Here is a 20,608-nt window from a genome sequence, read left to right as displayed (position 1 = left end):
CTATTTTCTAACAATTGCTTTTCTAACAAATCTGACTTTATTTGAAGTAGAATACTCAAATCAAATTGCTGTTAAGGATTTTTCAATTGGGGGAAAGGTCTGATTGCTAACCAATATAAGAACATAAGAGAAACCATGTTGGATCAGGCCAATGGCCCATCCACACCAACACTGTCACATGGTGGCACCCCCCCCCCCCCCAAGTGCCATCAGGAAGTCCACTAGTGAGGCCAGGACACTTAGAAGTCCTCCCACTGTTGCCCCCCAAAAAAGCACCAAGAATACAGAGCATCACTGCCCTAGAGAGTTCCATCTATACCAAGGCTAATAGCCACTGATGGACCTCTGCTCCATATGTTTATCCAATCCCCTCTTGAAGCCATCTATGCATGTAGCTGCATGGAATTCACCTGTGGCAGTGAATTCCACACACTCACCTGCCATGTGTTAATCACTCTTTGGGTGAAGAAGTATTTCCTCTTATCCATTCTAACCCAACTGCTCAGCAATTTCATTGAGTGTCCATGAGTTCTTATATTGTAAGAAAGAGAGAAAAGTATTTCTTTCTTTGCCTTCTCTATCCCATGCATAATCTTGTAAACCTCTATCATGTCACCCCTCAGTTGACATTTTCCTGGGCAAAAGAGCTGTAAGCTCTTTAACCTTTCTTCATAGGGAAAATGTTCCAACCCTTTAATCATTCTAGTTGCCCTTTTCTGGACTTTTTCCAGTGCTATAATCTTTTTTGAGGTGTGGTGACCAGAATTGCACACAGTACTCCAAATGAGGCTGCACCATTGATTTATACATGGGTATTATGATACTGGCTGATTTGCTTTCAATTCCCTACCTAATAATCCCCAGCATTGCATAATGCCTTATTTATATATTATTCTTCTCTAAAAGTGCATTCTTTTACACTTACTGTATTTTGCTATTTGTACAAATGTTAAAAAAGAGAGATCTTACTCCCAACTATGTCTCTTCCTTATGGGGTTTTCAGTAGTTGGTACTGAATAGGATGGAGGGTGTTGTAGACAAATTTCCTGGTACCAAAGAATGCTGGGATGGATTTTATTCATCTATGAGAGCACCAAACTCCTTTGAACAATTCCTTAAGGTCATAACAAAAACAAACAAATCCAAAATGAAGCAACTTTAGCAGAGTGCTGATGCATAGGTAAAGTAACTGTCAGGGTAATGAGGAAGGTCTTTTACCTTGTTTGTTACTTCAGTATAACTACAATGTTTCTGAAGGAAAAAAATACTATATTGGAAAGGCAGGATGGCAAAAAGAGAAACCATTGATTTAGGTTGCTTTAGCAATCATTTTATTAATTAGTTTTATCAAGCAGATACTGAATCTGAAACCGATTCAATAAAAAGTTGAGAAGTGAATGCCACCCCCCTCCCCCCTTCGACACAAAAATGCCATGAAGGCAGCAAGGTACCATTAGGTTATGGCAACATTTCAAAATAACATTTTAAATTTTGTATGCAGCAATGTAAACTTCAAAAATAGTAAACTATAACCTTTGTCTGTTTCTTTGTACATATCGCATGGTCTATCACAGATAGAAATTCAATGGCAAACCTAAATTGTAGAAGTAAACAGCGTGGTGCTTACAAATTTGTAAAAAGTGTTAGACTTGATGTAAATAACTCACATGTCCTCATCAAAAACACAGCAATGGAATAAAAGCAAGTGGCAATTCACCTCTTAATCCTCTGTATTATCAACAGTGTTCATATTGTAAGTGGCTGTTAGCTTCAATGTTAGATTTAAGCAAAGTTCTTATGTGCAAGGCTTGATTCTTCCCTCACTCATGCAAATACAGAACATGATGGTCTTCAAATCAAGACCCATGTAAGTGGAAAGTGAATCCAACCTGAAGACAAGACCTTGTAGCCTCTAAGTGTTCAGCACTCCCATTAATCAGTGGCTTTAAGTAGGCACTCATTGATTTCTTTGGGAGTTTCAAGAGCACTATGTCTGCAGAGCCACTTCTTCATGTGGTAGAACCAACACAAGTAACTTGCAGTGTGACTTACTTCTACACAGACAAAGGACTAAAATTTTATAGAAGGCACTGTATTTTCCCTTGCATGAGAGTAAGCATGGATTGCAGTCATGCACAGTTAAAGAAGATTTGGTGCACAATCTACTGAGAATTCTTCCTGCGTAAATTCTACTGAAATGAATGGGAACCATGCAGGAAGATAGCATCCATGCTCTTGTGCAGCTACCATTCATTTCAGTGGGACCTTCACAGGAGGAATTCCTCACTGATGGTGCCCTGGTACTCCTGACTGCTTTCCCCCTCTTTAGTGCAAAACATAGCATTTACCTTTCCTTTTGCGCTGGCACAAAGTGTACTTATCTTCACAAAGCAATCTCCCTCCCTCCCACCCCCTTTCCTACCCCTATGAAAGATTTTCTTTTGGTTTACTGGAAAATGTTTAGAGTACAGCTCTGGTTAAAAAATAAGCTTATGACATAGCATAGCATATACATATCTTTCTTTATATATCTGTAAATCACAGTGTGCGATGTGTCATTCAGTACTTCATGTTCAAAACATATGCCCTGCTTCTCATGACGATTTATCATTAAAATAATATATGCAGAGATAATTTATCTATACATTACATTCATTTAAAAAGTGTTTTGTTTTTGCCTTTTTAAAGTTCTCCCAAGTGAAAGGTCTGATGTGAAACAGTTCAAGCAGTTTGGACATGTTGAAACTTGATGCCTCAGCCTCTCGTATATAAAAACTGTACATCTATGTACACTGTATTGGATACATGTGCTTCTTTGCAAGAAAAGACCTGTGAATTATAGCATACAACGATAAAGAGTTTCAATGAAAATAACAGCATTAATGTGTGAAAGATGACATGGATGGGCGTGTTCTCCTGCTTTTATTTTGTAATCCAGACACGATGTCTCCATTTCCTTCTGGCACCTCTTCCTTCTTTCGTACTTTGAGGCGAGTGAGGAGCTTTATTAACCACTCATCCCACTCCTCTGGCAAAAGCAAGAGGAGGAAGCCCAAGCCAATGATGACAATGGCAATTACACGGACGCTGTTGAAGACAATGTCACTCCTGTAGTGATCAACAACTGCAAGAAACATTGAACTAGTATCATTAAAGGGAAGAAAGCATCACACACAGGCTCTAAAAACATCTCATGGCTAAAAGCAAAAGGTCTGGATTTCAATTCAGTCTAACTAATCAAGGCTTCATGTATGAAACTAGATAATATTGATGGAGTTGAAGACTACCAATGTCATTGAGCTCCATATATATTTTGATCATTGGTCAGACTACAAAGAGGTACTTTAGGCACTCATACAGGTTTGCAATAGAGTCAGTGGGAATTTTAGCTTTTCTAAAACAGTAGATGCCTTAACCTGGGCCCAGGCTAGCCCAGGCTAGCTCAATTTTGTCATCTCTTGCTAAGCAGGGTTGGCTCTGGTTAGTAATAATTGGATGGGACATCAGCAAGGGAAGTCCTGGGGGCACACTGCAGAAGCAGGTCATGGCAAACCACTTCTGCTCATCTTGCCTTAAATTCCCTATGAGGTCACTGTAAGTTGGCTGCAACTTGATTACATGTCTCACCACCAAAACAGTAGATACCCATACCAGCATCAACATTTGCTTTAATTAACTGAAAATATTGACATGCCTGCCTTTCTCCTGAACAACTCAGGACCCAAGGCAGGTAACACCAATATAAAAATTCTGCTCAATTTCAAAAGTAGTTTGCCTTGCATTGGGGAGGGAGAAGAAACCAAAGCCATTTGAAGGTGTGTGGAACTAACGTTTCTCCTACTCTATCACTACCCACTCAATAGTACCACTCATACTGAAGTCAGAGGCCTTAATCCCAAACTGGTGCATGGGACGGCAGTTTTAATATACTGCCAAAATAGTGTGATATTTAAGGATGAATGAGTATTTTCAACAACATATTTGGAAGAAAATTTTGTTGGCAGAAAACTTTTCTTTTTTTATTTGTTTCTTGCATCCAGAGAGGCTAGGACTGTAAATTAAAAAGCAGGGCAAGGAGCCTGACTCCTCAGGCAGCAAATGCCTGCACACTGTCAACCTAAGGTTTGTTGGACTTCTTTGGAGTTACTTGCTAGATGAAGTTCATGCATGCTGAAGATCTTCTGACCTATGGTTGCCAACTTCCAGTTGGGGCCTGGAGATCTATCAGAATTATAACTGATCTCCAGACAAAAGAAAGTTGTTTCCTTGGAAAAACAAGCTGCTTGGGGGGGATCTCTTCCCTCCCTAACCTCCCAGGCTCTACCCTTCAAATAGCCAGGAATTTCCCAACCCAGAGTTGTCAACTCTATAATCTGACCAGTCCCCACACTTGATTTTTTTCCAGATCAGGTTGTCTAGAGATGCCTTTCCCCTTTCCTGCTAAGATCACTTGTTTCATTTGACAGTAATGCTCTGCAAGTATCTTGGAACAGTGTGCCTGTTTTCTGTTTATTTCATACTGTTAAAGTTGTTTTACAAAGACTGATATGCAGCTGAGCTGGTGTGCAGATAATTCTGCTCATGAGCATAGCGTTGGATGAAATTATGTTTGGCTCCTTGAACATCTATGATTCTATAAAGTAGAACTGGAATGTATAAAGCCTTGCTCCATTGAATAAGTAATCTTGAAAGTTTTTAAAGTTTTTTTGAAAGTTTTCTAAACTTTGAATTTTTTTTCTGAGAGAGCATTCAGGGTCACTCTTGTCCAATCTTACTTAAACAACCTTAAACAGTCAGCCTTATCTTTCTTTAGCTATTAAAGAAAGCTATTAGCCACAGTGTATGTGTGTATATAAAATTTTTTGCCACTGTGTGACACAGAGTGTTGGACTTGATGGGCCGTTGGCCTGATCCAACATGGCTTCTCTTATGTTCTTATGTTCTTATTAAAATTGGAGAGATAACATGGTAGTAATTTCCAAGCAAAGTTCTCAAAATAAGTGTCCTCTGTAGAAGTGATTCGATAGCCACTTTTCATTTGGCATGGGCATTACCCTGATTATTCCTTGCAGATTTTTTCCCCCAGACCCTTGCACCATTCTCCTTAGAAGAGATTTGATTGAAACTATCGAGTGACATGGTAGGCTTACCAATCCCCAGGTCCCAGCGAGGGTTCTTCCGCTTTCCCAGGCTCCTTCCCGCCCCCAGTCAGTTGGCCGGCGGGGGGAAGCCCTGCCCCAGAGGACCATGTGCCTTTCTACTTCCGGAGGCTTCAGTCTCCGATTGAAAGGCTTCCTCTTGGGATGGGGTGTCTGTGTTACTTTGAAGAAGTTGGCAGCAACTTCTTCAAAGTAAGTGAGTAGAGAGGCCAATCCCTCGCTTCAGAGTTGCCAGAAATGGGGGGCGGGGAGGGAAACGTCTGCTGAGCACTTTATTATTCCCTATGTGGAGATCGATTCTCATAGGGTATAATGGGGAATTGATCTGGAGGTTTTGGGGGCTCTGGGGGAGCTGTTTTTTGAGGTAGAGGCACCAAATTTTCAGTATAGTATCTAGTGCCTCTTCCCAAAGTATCCCCCAAGTTTCAAAACGATTGGAGCAGGGGGTCCAATTCTATGAGCCCCCAAAGAAGGTGCCCCTATCCTTCATTATTTCCTATGGAAGGAAGACATTTAAAAAGGTGTGCGGTCCCTTTAAATGTGATGGCCAGAACTCCCTTGGAGTTCAATTCTGCTTGTCACACCCTTGCTCCTGGCTCCACCCCCAATGTCTCCTGGCTCCACCCCCGAAGTCCCCAGATATTTCTTGAATTGGACTTGGCAACCCTATGACATAGTCATATTTGTACTGGGCCAAAGTATGCAGAAGAGGAGACAAAGAGGAGATATAATACAGCTATTTGCTATACATCCCAGCTGTGAACATCCACTTTTTGTCTGCTAAACAGTTCTGTCTAACTCAAAAATGTACATGCATTAGAATTTCTTTGAATTTGATCAAGAGATCATTACAAATTAAGGATTATTCTACTTCAAACTATTCTTCTCCTCTCTTGAGGACCAACCATGAGAAATTTCCATTTGAAGGAGGAACACTCCTTGGAGGATGGTAGGATCCACCCCAATGCTTGGAATCAGTTAATTCTGAAACTCTGTTTTGCTGTTGTTGTTGAAGTAGCCTAAAAGCTAATACCATAAAACTGGGATGCATTCATATATAGTTGAATGGAGATATTGATACTTCAAACCTCTTTAGTAGTTTGAATACAAAACATGTTTCCAATAATTTATCTTCTGTGATACTTTTGAGTATAAATCACACACACAAGAGGAGATCCATGATAATCCCTCTCCCTATTTTAATTACTCCCCATCACTGCAGCTATCCTTGGGGTTCTCCCTCGCCATCAGCAACAGCTTTGGCCCACCAAAACTGCTCTACCCATCACCATTCCTATGTGGCTCTTTCCCCCCACCCTACTCCACTTTCAATGGCAGTGATCCCTAGGCAGTTCCCAGCTGCAAAGCCTGCTAAGGCTTCTTCCCCTTCCCCTTCAGCAATGGCAGTGAGCTGTATGCAGCTCTCATCTGCCAGGCTCCCCTCCCCCTCCGCCATCAACAGTGGTGAGCCATGTGGAGCTCCCAGCAGAAGCTCTATCACAACTTCCCTCCATCAATGGTGGTGGGCGCTGTATGGCTCCCAGCTGCCAGGTCCCCCACAATGGCAGAAGCTGCTTGAAGCTGCCCCAGGTCCTACCATCCACCTTACATCCAGTGGTGACAGTGACAGTGCCTGGGAGCCACTCTTAGCCTGGAGAGGCTCCTGGCATCTTCCACTGCTGCAGCTAGCCCCGGAGTATCTCCTGGAGTCCTCTGCCATGCATTCAGGCCTGGAGTGACTCTCAGAGCACTCTGCTGTGGCAGCCAGGCATGGAGTGGCTCCGCTGCTGTGGCTGGGCCTAGGGACTCTCCTGTTATTCGATGCCACCATGGTGGGGCCCAGAGCCACTCCTGGCATCCACTGCTGCCAGCAGCCAGGCACTGAGCTGCTCCCAGCATCCACTGCTGTGGGAACCAGGTTTGTAACTGCTCCTGGCCTCCTCTGCCCTGGTGGCCAGGCCTAGATACCTGCAGAGGCAGCTGCCACTAACACAACTAGTAAGTGCATGCACAGACAATGCATTTTTTATTTTGAGGGGAATTTACCCCCATATATATTTTTAACTTTTCAGATTCTTTTGCAAACCTGGAGAGTACCCCAAGTTTGCAGAAAAATATGTTTCATATCAGTGTGGTCTGGATCCATAGATTTAGGTGTCTACGGTGGGGGCACATGTTGCTATGAGATGTATAGATAATATATAAATCACACATGCATGTAATCTAAAATAAAATAGGTCTTACCAGCATTTACAGGTACACTTAGTACAATTCCAAGAGATATCAGGGTAGGATATGTAATAGCAATCCCAAAATTTAATAAAATATTGAATGCTGAAATAAGAGATAAAATGTTTTATTTTAGGGTTAGCATTGTACAGAATCAAAGCCTCATCAGCCAGCATTTATGACAATCCATTAACCAGTTCACTCTAAGCAATCCTATTTGAATAACTGCAAACATTCGCAAGTATGAGAAGTAAAGATCAGAGCCATGGGGTATATCCAGAGAAGATTAGACATACTTGAACCCCACTTTGAAGTGTCACTGAAAATCTCTAGATTGTGCCTATAATACAGAAGCTCTATATGCACACTAGATTGTCAATCTGCCCAAAGAATTGATGTGTGTGCAAGAGGTACTTCATTAAAGGAGAAGTTCCAAGTGTGCCGTCACTCCATGCACAGATCTCCTGCACTCTTAGATGGGAAAACAAGGTTGTGCAATTAATTAATTAATTACAGGCACATTTTTGCTCTCAAGATTGGTCACAGAGTATACGTCTTTGTTGTTACCATTACTGACAGCTTTGGCTTACAACACAGTCCTCATTATTCACTCAGCTGTATCCTCATACCCAGTTTACAGAGTTATGGCAGAGGTCCATGTCAAAAACTGCCTTAAACAAACAAACGATATCAATACACTTCAAAGCAAAGTCTCTTTTCTCCAAACAACAGGACAACTGACCTCCACACAGAACAATAATAAAAAGCTCACTGAAGACAGTGTTCTCTTTGTGGTGACAAAGCAGAGCTGAAAAAGAGTGCTCCCTCCTCCCTACGCATCAGTAAAAAGGGTGGGAAAAGATGGCACAAAGAAGCATTCTGCGCCTTTTAAGGAGCTCTAGAAGTTTTCTCACGGCAGGCCTGCACAGGTGAAGTACCCATGCTGGACACCACAGAGACCACAATGATGAACCTTTGATTCTGCATAGGCAAATATGCTCACCCTCACTATCCAGTTCTGTTGATGTGCTACAGCTTTTACATGATTACACCTGATTTAGAAGCAGTAGCACACGAAATTGCATCAATGTAATGTTTCGGGCTTCTTGGCAATGCTCGCTCAGTAGCATGGCATTTGACATTTTATGGGTTTAACAGTGGCTATGTGGAGCTGGTGGATCATCTTCAAGGCATCACAAAAATTTGTCACTGGCCAAGCAGCAACACATTTTGATGTAGAAAGGATCAGAACTGTAGAATAATGGATCTGCTCAGAAGGTTTCCTCAACAGGCAATAGTATTGTAACCTATTGCAATGTTTACTGTACAAAGACAAAGAAACCCTATTTGACTGCAGTGCAATGTTTTCTACTTTTGTAACCCTTTCTTCATTACGGTATATCACTCTTAGACAGTTTTGTGCCTGCGTTATTTTCAATCCTATAATCCCTGCCACACTGCATTGTTTTTGTTTAGTTGAATTAGGGATTTCCAGGTCCAACTCAGGAAATATCTGGGGACTTTGGGGGTGGAGTCAGGAGCGAGAACCATGAAAGAACTCCAAAGAGAGTTCTGGCCATCACATTTAAAGGGACCGGACTCCCTTTAAATGCCTTTCCTTCATTGGAAATAATGGAGGATGGGGGCACCATATTTTGGGGCTCATAGATTTGGATCCCCTGGTCCAATCTTTTTGAAACTTGGAGGGGTTTTTTTTAGAAGGGGCACCTGCTGCTACACTGAAAATTTGGTGCCTCTACCTCAACAAACAGCTCCCCCAGAGCCCCATATACCCACAGATCAATTCTCAATTATACCCCATGAGAACTAGTCTCCATAGGGTATAATGGAGCGCCCAGTGGACATTCAACTTGCCCCCCCCTTTCTTATAACCTTGAAATGGGGGGAGGGCCTTGAAATCAGGGGATCCACTGCTCTCAATTGGGATTGGCAACCCTAGACTGAATTGTTTTCCATATTTTGTAACTTAATTTGAGTCTCAGTGAGAAAGGTGAGCTATAAATGAAGAAGATGATGACATATTTTGACACAAGAGATGGGTGGAGGTTAACTAAGCCTTGATGTATTTCTTCCAGAACAGTGTCAGCAGTCCAGAAGGTGGGGTATATGCCAAGGCCTGAGGGTAAGACGAGCCAGGGCCAGAGGGCAAAGGGGACTGCTTTTATTCCTATCACACCTTGCCCAGTACCTCAGGTGAATCAAAATTGTATCTTTCAGAAACAAAATAATGGCACTGGTAGCATTTATATAACAACAATAGAATAAGATTTATTTTAAACAGATAGGCTGGGAAGGAAGGAAATAGGAAGAGAGGTTTGTAGGATTACAATCTGTAGGCAGGCAGAAAAACAAACAAGTACAGGAACACCTTTTTCAGGCAAGTTGTTATTTTATAAAACACTCAGTGTTTCCCTCAACACTTCTTAAAATTAACCTTGCTGGTAAAGGTTTTTATTTTTAAATATTCACACTAGCCTCTCTCTGAGGAACTGACAATGGCAATGTCAGATCTCCCCACTGCAGACCCTTTCTCCCTAGCAGACTCGTTATCCTCTTCTCAGGAAGAGCCATAACCCTGGACTTTGGCACCTTTGAGGGCCCTTTACTCTTGTGCCTCAAACCCTTTTGCCAAATCCCCTTTTCTCTGCTGGGGTATCAGTCTGTGTTCTGGGATTCCAAACTGACAAAAGAACCTTTGTCCCTCTCACAGTGTGTTTCAGTTCTTTTACACAGAGTCTGCCTATTATTCCTGGGATCAGAACTCCTCACCAGAGCCTCTAAACCTGGCTCTGCCTTTATGACCCTTTGTTACAATGAACCTGAAAGCCTCCCCAAAAGAGTGACTACTAGCTCCTTCTCTCACACAGACTCTCACACAGACAAGGGCTCTATCTCAAACTCCAGCTCTGTTTCAGACTGAAGAGCTTTCTCTCTCACTGCCCCTTGATTGTTACTGTTGTTACATTTAGAGGCTGTCAGCCAATCACAGTGAGTTCCTCCAGCTATCACACACTGAGAGTTCTATCTAGTCCATCACAGAGGGCTTCTCAGAGGCCTACTCATAGACATAAACATATTGGTTTTACTGCTTAATGTGATGAATCACTTAGGAAAGACCACTACAGACAGCAAAACCTATGCTAAGCTGTTCCCTATGTTTGCCTTACCAAATGGAGGGTACAGCCAGTGTGATCATATGCATGTTTCTCAAAACTAAGTCCCACCTGATTTAATAAGGCTCACTTCTGTATCACCACTCTTATTAGAATCAATTCAGTGATAAAAAAACAAGTTCCCTAGAGCTCTTCCTCAGGCCAGATGTTACAAAATAAAAGAGGTCAGAGAGCAAATCTTAAACAGATTTTTCAGTCATAGTTCATACCAGCATATGACAGATTTTTCGGACAGCCAAAGAAGATTTAGGTTACAGGTTGCAGCAAGCCAGGAGCCATAAAAGCAAGAGTTAATAAAACAATTATACTTCATAGCAGCAATTCCCCACAAAATCTCTAATCACTTCCCCTCTAAACTCATACATTACATTAATTTTATCTCCAAATCTGTTAATATCATGACTAAAAAATTCCTTTGCTCTTGTCCTACAAAGGATCACATGGTAGCTGACTGACATAAGGAAAACTGCTGGCCTTTGTAATTTCGGTGGAGACCAGGGTTGCCAAATCCAACCCCAGAAATATCTGGGGACTTTGGGGGTGGAGCCAGGAGACTTTGGGGGTGGAGCCAGGAGAGAGGGGGGGGGAAACGGCGCCGGGGAGCGTGGTGAGCCACCCCATCTCGGAGCGGGCGATGCCGCTGCGCAGCTGCCGCCTCTTCTCCAGTGGTCCCAGGAGTGGGCCAGTCCTCATTCGTGGGATCTCAGCTCCTCCTCTTCCATTGCAGGGCTTAACAAACTTGACCCGAAGGGGAGGTGCTGGATCCTCAGCAGTCAGTTTTGTTAGCCCTGCAATCCAAGCAGGACGTGCTTTAGAGCCCCCTTGAGGCTCTTTGACCCGAGATAATAAAAAAAAAGAAAGAAAGAAAGAAAGAAAGAAAGAAAGAAAGAAAGAAAGAAAGAAAGAAAGAAAGAAAGAAAGAAAGAAAGAAAGAAAAAGAAGAATACCTGGAGTCAGTGGCAGAAATCACCCAGCAGGGAGATTAGGACGAGCCGCTGTTTTTTCTCCTCAGGGAAAGCGGGGAGGGAAAAATCCCTCCCACGCTTGAACGACGCACCGCAGTAGCCTCTCTGCCGAGGCACGCGTTCGCGCCTAATTGCTCTTCCCGGCCTCTTCCCAGCCCGACGGACGCACGGGGCTGTGGATAGTCTCTCCCAGCCGCTCCCAGCAAAGGCACACCGGCAACCCCGGGGGCCTGCAGGGCAGCAAGTCAAAGGGAAGACCAGCTGAGGCCAGGGAAAAAGGGAGAGGACTCGTGTGCTTCACGTTGCCCTCCCGAAGCGCCGTGGACAGTGCGACGGCGCGGTGGTTCCCAGAAGCAGCGGTAAGCTCTATGGGAAGGGGGGGAACCCTTAGGGGATTTCCAGGGGGAGAGGAGATCTGTAGACTCCCAGAGCCCCTCTTGTCGGTGCTGGCAGCTTAAGCCCACAGGGCTGTAAAGGAAGCTGGGTTCAGATGTCACTATTCAGCGCCCCCCCCATCCCCTCCCCTCATTCCCTTCTTCCCTCCGGCTTCCCTGTTTGCCCCTGCATCCAGGAGGGGTGACCTCGGCTGGAAGGGGTCCCTGAAAAGGGAAAGGGAGTTTTAAAAAAACCAGTCAGGAGCTGGTGAGGGGGGGGAGGTTTTTGGCGGGAATGGAAGCCATTTTACTTATACTACTTGTGTCTTATAGGGCCATTCACTCTAAGATGGCCGCCCCCACTAGATTTCCTATGGGAGCAATGCTGGAGGAGGGCACATGCGAGTTGGAGCTGGCTGATTCACCAGCACAGGAAGAGGGGACAGAAGTGCATCAGGCTGATCTTTCAGCAGATGAAGCTAAGTCTAATCTTCTTTCTTGGATCCAAGAGCTGGTCAAAAAAGAGGTTCAAGCTGCCTCTGTGGCCACCCCAACCCCGTCACTTAAGAGGGCAGCCAAACAGAAACACAGAGAGGTAGATAAGGAAAAGGAAGGGGTTTCCTCCAGGCCTCCCAAGCGCAGTAGGTTAGAATTGCATTCAGCTCCCTCTGATCAAGAAGAAGAGGATTCTGACTTGTCTGAGGGCTCTTCGTCACCTGACTCAGGAGAACTCTCTGAGGAAGAGGAGGGGCCGGCCTCTACTCATTCCAAACTGTTTCCAGCAGACGTGTATCCACGCCTACTGCCAAAAGTGATTAGGACATTGCAGATACAGTATACTCCAAAATCCAAGGATGAGGAGGATGCTGAGTTTCCTGTTGCAATGGAGGATATTATACCCAAGTCAGGTTCAAAACCACTACAGGTCCCGTTGCCCTCTGGGTTTTTCCTCAATAATTAGATCTGAGTGGGAACATCCAGCCAAGCCTAAGACGGTGTCGTCAAACTTCTCTAGGTTTTTCTCCTTCATCCCAGAGGCGACCAAGAGGCTTAAGTTGCCAGTAGTTGATGACCCGGTCAACAGCTTGGCTTCTAATTCCATTCTACCGATGGATGCGGATGGGATGCCAAGGGATCCAACGGACAAGCGCATAGAGCAGGCCTTACGTCGCGATTTTGAAGCCTCCGCCAGTGCTCTAAAAGTGTCAGCTACCACGTCTCTCTTCTGTAGGGCTTCGTACATGTGGGGCTTCGTACATGTGGCTTTCCGACCTAGCTAAGAGAGAGGATCTGCCTAGGGATGTTAAGGACTCACGCTAGCCACTGCCTTTGCATCAGATTCGACCCTCGAAGCAGTTCAACTCTCTGCTAGGGCTATGGCCTCTAGCGTTACAGCTAGGCGGAATACCTGGCTCCGTAATTGGGATGCTGATCCCTCAGCCAGAGCAAAAGTGGCTGCAGTTCCCTTTAAAGGGGCCTCGCTCTTCGGGGAAGGTCTAGACAGATATCTCATAGAGGACAGAAATAAGAAAAAAGTCCTGCCCTCCAAGAGACGTGAGAACAGGACGAGGCAGAGGTCCCAGTCCTTTCGTGGAAATAGGAGAGATTCAAGACAAACCTCCTTCAAACAATACAGGGCAAAGTGGCAACCAAAGGCCAGAGACGGCAGACCTTCCTTTGGAGGAAAACAAAGTCAACCAATTAGGGGACAGAAGAAGTCCACCTCAGCATGACTGGGCGGTCCCAATGGACCACGATCGGATAGGGGGACGGCTTCAAAGATTCTCCCACGTGTGGCATCAAACGGTTTCGGACAGATGGGTTTTGGACACAGTTACCAACGGTTACTCCCTAGAATTTTCTTCTCCTCCACGTCATCGGTTCCTGGAGGTACAGAGAGCTCAATCTCTCGAGAAACATCGTACACTACTAAGGGCCATCGATCATCTAGTTCAGATAGGAGCCATCGAATCGGTACCGGTGCTGGAGAAGTTTCAAGGTGTTTATTCCGTCTTCTTTGTAGTGCCCAAAAAGAACGGAGATGTTCGGGCGATTCTGGACCTGAAGTGGGTAAACAAGTCGGTCGTTACAAAGAAGTTTCGAATGGAGACTCTGAGATCCATACTGCTAGCTGTTCAAAAGGGAGACTTCATGGCCTCCATAGATCTGTCGGAGGCCTACCTTCATATTCCTATAGCCAAGGGGCACCGCAGGTTTCTTCGCTTCTCCTACGACGGGCGTCATTACCAGTACAGAGCTCTGCCTTTTGGCTTAAAGTGCTCGCCCAGAGTGTTCACAAAAGTATTAGTCACCCTCGTGGCGGTCCTCCGGCTACAGGGGGTTTCCCTGTTTCCGTTTCTGGACGACATTCTGGTCAAGGCCCCGTCGGAGGAGCAGACGAAACTGGACCTAGAGTTGACCATAAGGACCCTCAGATTGCACGGATTCGTAATAAACGTTCAGAAGAGCTGGCTTCAGCCGTCCCAGTCTCTGACACACTTGGGGGTTCAGATCAACTCCAGTCTGGACAGGGTTTTTCTGACACCAGAAAGACAGTCAAAGATCTCGCAGCTGATTTTGGAAGTCCAGCAATGGAAGCGGGTCAAGCTGATGTTTCTGGCAAGATTGTTGGGGATGTTGGTGTCGTGTCAGGACATAGTTCAGTGGGCACGGTTCCACACGAGGCCACTCCAGAAATTCCTGTTGCCCTTCCAGAAGCAAATAGGTTCCAAAAGTCCGATTTTACTGACATTACCACCTGGCCTGTTGAAGGATCTCGGATGGTGGCAGGCGCCTGACCGCTTTTCCTGGGGTCAGGAATTGCGGGAACCCAAGAGGGTGGTGTTGACCACAGATGCCAGCCTTTTTGGCTGGGGAGCGCACACGACTGGAGCAGTGACACAGGGTCAGTGGACCGTCCAAGAGGCCAAGGAAAGCATAAATCTTCTGGAATTGAGAGCCATACGTCTAGCCTTGCTTCAGTGGAGACAAAAGTTAACAGGAGCTCATGTCCTGGTCCAAACAGACAATATGACGGCAAAGGCCTATGTGAATCGTCAGGGAGGCACCAGATACCGGAAATTTCAGGACGAAGCTCAGGTCCTGTTCAAATGGGCGGAAGCCCATCTTCGATCCATCAGAGCCATCCATGTGGCAGGAAGGGACAATGTAGTAGCAGACTGGCTGAGTCGGCAATCCTAGGACCAGTCGGAATGGGCTCTTCATCGCGAGTCGTTTCAAGAGATCTGCCAAAGATTCGGGACCCCGGAAGTGGATCTCTTCGCCTCAGACAACAATCACCAGGTGCCGCAGTATTTTTCAAGAACAAGAAGCAGAGGGGCGGCGGCTGTCGACGCTCTGAACTCAGACTGGCCGAGAAAGCTGTTATACGCCTTTCCCCCGTTCCAGATCATCCAGAGATTTCTGCAGAGGGTTCGGGAGCAGAAAGCGGAGGTGATTGCAGTGGCCCCCTTTTGGCCCAGGAGAGCCTGGTTCCAGGACCTTCAAAGTCTGTCAGTACTGGAGCCGTGGCGAATTCCGTTGAGAGGGAATCTTCTAGTTCAAGGCAAACTGCATCATCCACGACCGGAAATGCTGCAGCTCACTGCCTGGAGATTGAGCGGCAACAGTTGATTAGTCTGGGTTATTCAGATAAGGTGGTAGACACCATGTTGTCTTCAAGGAAGAGCTCCACTAACAGGAGCTATAATGTTACCTGGCAGGTTTTTCGTATCTGGTGTGCGAATAAGGGGGAGGACCCGTTGCATGCCTCAGTTTCCGTTGTACTATCCTTTCTGCAGGAGGGGCTAGAAAAAGGCCTTAGCACTAGTACACTGCGGAGGCAAGTGGCCGCCATAGCAGCGGTCAGAGGGTCTAGGAAGGGCAGGTCTATCTCCACACACCCGCATATCAGGAGGTTCCTGAAGGGGGTGTCCTTGGTTAATCCACCGCAGGTGCATAGGTTTCCTTCATGGAATCTGAACACGGTACTAAAAGCGCTTTGCGGCAAACCTTTTGAACCCATGGCATCGTGTAGTCTCAAGTTGCTGACCTTTAAGGTGGCATTCTTAGTGGGCATCACCTCGGCACGCAGAGTGTCAGAGCTTCAGGCTCTCTCTCTGCCTCTGGGGTGGAATTGGAGGGGGGGCGGGGGGCGTGGCGAGCCGCGAGTCCGGGTCCTAGAAGTGCCCAGATTCGTGGCTCGCCATGCTCCTGGCCTGCCTCCGCCCTTCCCTTCTCTGGTTTTGCCTGCCGCCTTTTGGCTGCTCCTCCGAGATGGGCTCAGCCTGGGCCCATCTCAGAGGAGCAGCTGCGGTGGGCGGGGATGGGGTGGCCGCGGCGCGGCGGCCTCACCCGCTCCAGGATGGGGCGGCTTGCCATGCTCCCCGGCGCCATTTGCCCCCCTCCCCCCGCTTCCGTTTTTTTGGGGAGCGGGGGAAGAGGGTGGAAATCCTGGGGTCCCCCGCCAGGGCGGGAGGGTTGGGAAGCCTAGTGGAGACACCAGTTGTTTTTGTTTTCTCACAGGAACTAGGATACAACTTGGTACTGATAGTACCACTTTATATCTGCTTGCCTGCCCACACTAAGCACAGGAATGCAGGCAAGAAAAGGTCCTAGAACCTATGGCCTGAAAACATGTCCCCACTGCTATCTCTTTTTATTCTGTAACATTTAGCCTAAAGATCTGGTGAACTTAAAAGCTTGCACAATGTTTTGTATCATTTTGGTTGGTCTTAATAAAAGTTATTACAGGGATTGTGCTTCTTTAATATATAATATAGTGGGTTCAATGCAAGGAGAAGACAAGGTTGCAGTGATCATAGTTCTTTATTAGTTACAGCATGGTAATGGCTGAACTAGGCCAAAGGGGCCAACTATATACACTTCAAGGTTACCGTGCTAGGATGCCATTAGATCATTCAAACCAGAAGAGGGTTCCTGATTGAAGCAGAGCAGCAGGGTTTTGGATCCTATTGGCCATTGTTCCTAAGCCCCCAAGCTCAGTCCTCAAGGCTCCAATGAGCCAGGCAGGAACACCACCAATAACATATACATTAGTCCACAACACAACAGAATACTTTAAGGGTCTGTTGCTGATTCATAGCTCAGGGTGAAAGAGGTATGACTGGGAACTGTACTGACAAGTTAGAATGGCAGAAAAGTTTACAATGAAAAATAACAGCCAACATTATCATAAAGAGTGCTGGAAATTATTAGTTGTAAATGTCTTATTATCTAAGTTATGGATCAAAATGGGAGTGATGAGGAAACAAAAGGCTCTTTTTTCTAAGTGTCTTGGAGTGTTTCTGTGAAGTAGTAAACATACTTCACTTGACAAACCAATCCACCTGACTTGGGAAACAACATGAGCTCTTTTCCCATGTTAACTGTTAGCCGCCCTGAGCCCGCCTAGCGGGGAGGGCGGGATATAAAAATAAAATATTATTATTATTATTATTATTAATGCAGTAATATACTCAACCTGTTTTCCACTGCAAGTCAAGCACAGTGTGGCAATTTTATGTGTTGCCGGAGTAAGCAAATTGAAGTAAAAGAAGATTGCAGATTTATACCCCGCCCTTCTCTCTGAATCAGAGAGGCTTACAATCTCCTATATCTTCTTCCCCCACAACAGACACCCTGTGAGGTGGGTAGGGCTGAGAGGGCTCTCACGGCAGCTGCCCTTTCAAGGACAAACTCTGCCAGAGTTATGGCTGACCCAAGGCCATTCCAGCAGCTGTAAGTGGAGGAGTGGGGAATCAAACCTGGTTCTCCCAGATATGAGTCCGCACACTTAACCACCATACCAAACTGGAAAATAGTAGAGCTAAAGGGGAAGGCCAAATGGAACAGTGTAGGGGCCCATTTGTACTTTGTTGCCCGGGGACTGTGAAAACCTGGAACTGGCTATAATTTCTACTGAAGTAAGATCAGGATGCCCCAAAATGTTAACTATTTAATTTACGCAGCAAATTGCTCATATGAATGAGCCAAAGCTTCAGGTAAAATCTTGAATATATCTCAAAATTTATGTTGGTGCTTTGTTTTGGAGAGGATTACAGCCTTTATATAGTGTTATATCTATAAGAAAGTAATTTGATTAAGGAACATAAGCCTCAGAGTCACTTTGATATCATTCTTTAACAGCATTTACAAATTCAGTTGGAACTACAGGAGAAGTCTTGCTGGCAGAAGCACATGAATGGGCGTACATTCTATGGGAATATTCTTTCCAACAAAGAAAGATGTATTTATGATGGCAGTTAATGCAAGTGTACATTACAGCTGTTACATAAGTTATTGATTTCTTAAAGAAACAGAAAAGATTTCGGGACAAGTAAAATAACCTAATACCTTTCAAATTGAGTCAAGAAAGGAAATTGTGTTCAACAGAATTGTCTATGATATACAAACAAACACCTGGTGTTACTGGGGAACAGGCCCATAGCTAAGGGGGGGCCAGGCTGCTCCATTCAACCCCCCCCCTTCAATTTCTGTGGCCCCTCCATTGGGCTGAGACCCAGGCCTGTAGCTTTGGGCTCCCTTTCGCTTTGCTGCACCTGCCCAGGCCACCACAAGGGCGCTTCTGACTCACCAGGCAGTCTTCCCACCACACTCACTCCCCGGCCACTGGCAGGCCGGGGGAGCCACGGGAAGAGGCAGGATCTCCATGGAGGTGACTCCCTTGGCTGTGCACCCCGCCTTGTCAAAGAGGCCCTCCGTCTGTTGCGCTTCGGTTCCCGAGTTTTCCCGGCGCCTTCCGAGTGGGGTTGCACTGCACCCCCCTTGGCAGCCCAAGAGAGCTTTTCCCGCCATGCCTGCCCCCGAATTCATCCCCTTCTTTTGGATCTCTCTGATCAGCCAGGTGAGAAAGCAGCCACCGGGAAAAGTTTTGCCTGGATGGGAGGGTGTATAAGGCAGCTGGGCAGGGCCTGCTGAGTGTGCCAGGATGTGGAGAAGCTCTCCTCCTCCAATGCTCTGCCTCCTTTGTGCACGAGCTGCCACTCTCTGCCTGCAACTTGGCACTCCCCCAGACTAGTTCCCTGCTTTGGCTAGGAGGGGATCCCCTACAAGGCAAGGAAGCGGCAAGCAGGTATGGCATCAGATCCATTCAGCTCTGGGACTTTTTTTCAGCATGGAGCCTTCTGAGGTATCTTGCAGCTGGCTGCCCAGATTTTTTTAAATTTTTTATTGTGATGTTATTTGTGATGTCATTCTGGGCCCCATGGCCCCATACCTAAAAATGTATCCCCTAGGCTCCCCCCCACCAAAACTTTTCTGGCTATGGGCCTACTGGGGAATGTTTGAATGCACAGTATTTACTTACTCAATAATAAGACTGAAAATCCACATATGCTTCCCCAAGGAATGGCATCAAAAGAACTCCAGTATTCAACTTTGGTAAAGTAAAGGATGACAGGAATACAGGTAACAAAAAGGATATTGAAGACAGCTAACACTGACAAAAATAAGGCTGCTTCTCCAAATTTAGCACTGCCCAGGAGAAGCTTAAACAAAACCTGTAACACAAAAAGAAACAGAATGCAAACCAGGCATATATTCACTTTTAGCTCCCCCACTGCATGTAATTTCAAACATGTCATTTCTAACTACCTGTTAACCCAGTTAATATCCTAATACAGAGTATTTGGTTTGTGTCACTATGATCAGGCAGATATGCATGTTTTGTATTCTATGGGAAAGCAAGCAAATAAATAAACAACATTGCCCAAACCATGGTCACTGGGGAAATGGTGCTTAAGGCTGCCTTCCTATGCACACTTTCCTAGGAACAATTCCCACTGAACACAGTTGATGCATGGGAGGGGGATGGGAGGGGGAAGATACAGCCTAGGAACCAGGAGAAATCACTCTTCCCTCTTGGATGAGCTCTTTAGCAAACTGAGCAAGAACTTGCATGTGTATCTGTATGGTATTTTTGCTGGTTTTCTGCCACAGTCTCCAAATATCCCCACAAACTTATTTTAGCTCAATTAAATATTCAAATTTACAAAACATAATGCTACATCCTAAGCATCCTAATTAAATATTCAAATTTACAAAACATAATGCTACATCCTAAGCATACCTACATTGAAGTTAAGTCAGTTAAGTCGGTAGCTAGGCACATCTAGATTTAAGTTAATTTCAGTAGGATTTTCTTCTAAAGTGGTTTTAAGATTGGGGTATCAACAAATATTTGTAGCTTTTAGGTTCTTCCAAGGAACTTGAACGTTTCCCTAAGTTGCTGTGTGAAAATGCCATAAGCCACATAGCTATGAAACAGCATATGGTATGCCAGTTTAGATCCCCATTCCAGCTAACTGCAGTGCAGCTAGTGCAGTAATATAAACTACTTCCTCTTTAGAGGGGGAAAAAGCAGAGAAAGGTTTAATGCAGGGGTGGCCAATGGCAGCTCTCCAGATGTTTTTTGCCTACAACTCCCATCAGCCCCAGCCATTGGCCATGCTGGCTGGGGCTGATGGGAGTTGTAGGCAAAAAACATCTGGAGAGCTACCATTGACCACCCCTGGTTTAATGAACTCTACTGACTAGCTACTGGCAGGTAGTAACAAACTTCACTCAAGAAGACTTTCACACTAAATGCCAGCAATAAGCCCTAGATTACAACTGCCAATTGCCACTGAGTCTGATACCGAGTATTGCTAGGAGAGGAAACTGCTTTA

At 45.4% G+C, this 20,608-nt stretch overlaps 1 protein-coding gene across 2 annotated transcripts in view; it reads right to left on the bottom strand.

The window, feature by feature from the left end:
- Positions 1–1,308: 1,308 nt before the first annotated feature.
- The window catches only part of SLC35F3 (solute carrier family 35 member F3), a 278,666-nt gene continuing 259,366 nt past the window's right edge, over positions 1,309–20,608 (bottom strand). For both annotated transcript variants that reach the window (XM_060243033.1, XM_060243041.1), the window contains 3 exons: positions 19,249–19,441; positions 7,404–7,493; positions 1,309–3,124 (listed from right to left, as the gene is read on the bottom strand). In XM_060243033.1, coding sequence (XP_060099016.1) covers positions 2,880–3,124; positions 7,404–7,493; positions 19,249–19,441 — 528 coding nt within the window. In that variant the 3' untranslated portion in view covers positions 1,309–2,879. The remainder of the gene's footprint in view (positions 3,125–7,403; positions 7,494–19,248; positions 19,442–20,608) is intronic.

The sequence above is a fragment of the Heteronotia binoei genome, chromosome 1 (genome assembly GCF_032191835.1).
Source record: "Heteronotia binoei isolate CCM8104 ecotype False Entrance Well chromosome 1, APGP_CSIRO_Hbin_v1, whole genome shotgun sequence".
NCBI classification, from domain to species: domain Eukaryota; kingdom Metazoa; phylum Chordata; class Lepidosauria; order Squamata; family Gekkonidae; genus Heteronotia; species Heteronotia binoei.
Note: the sequence above shows the minus strand (reverse complement) of the source record. Positions and strands in the feature narration are given on the sequence as shown.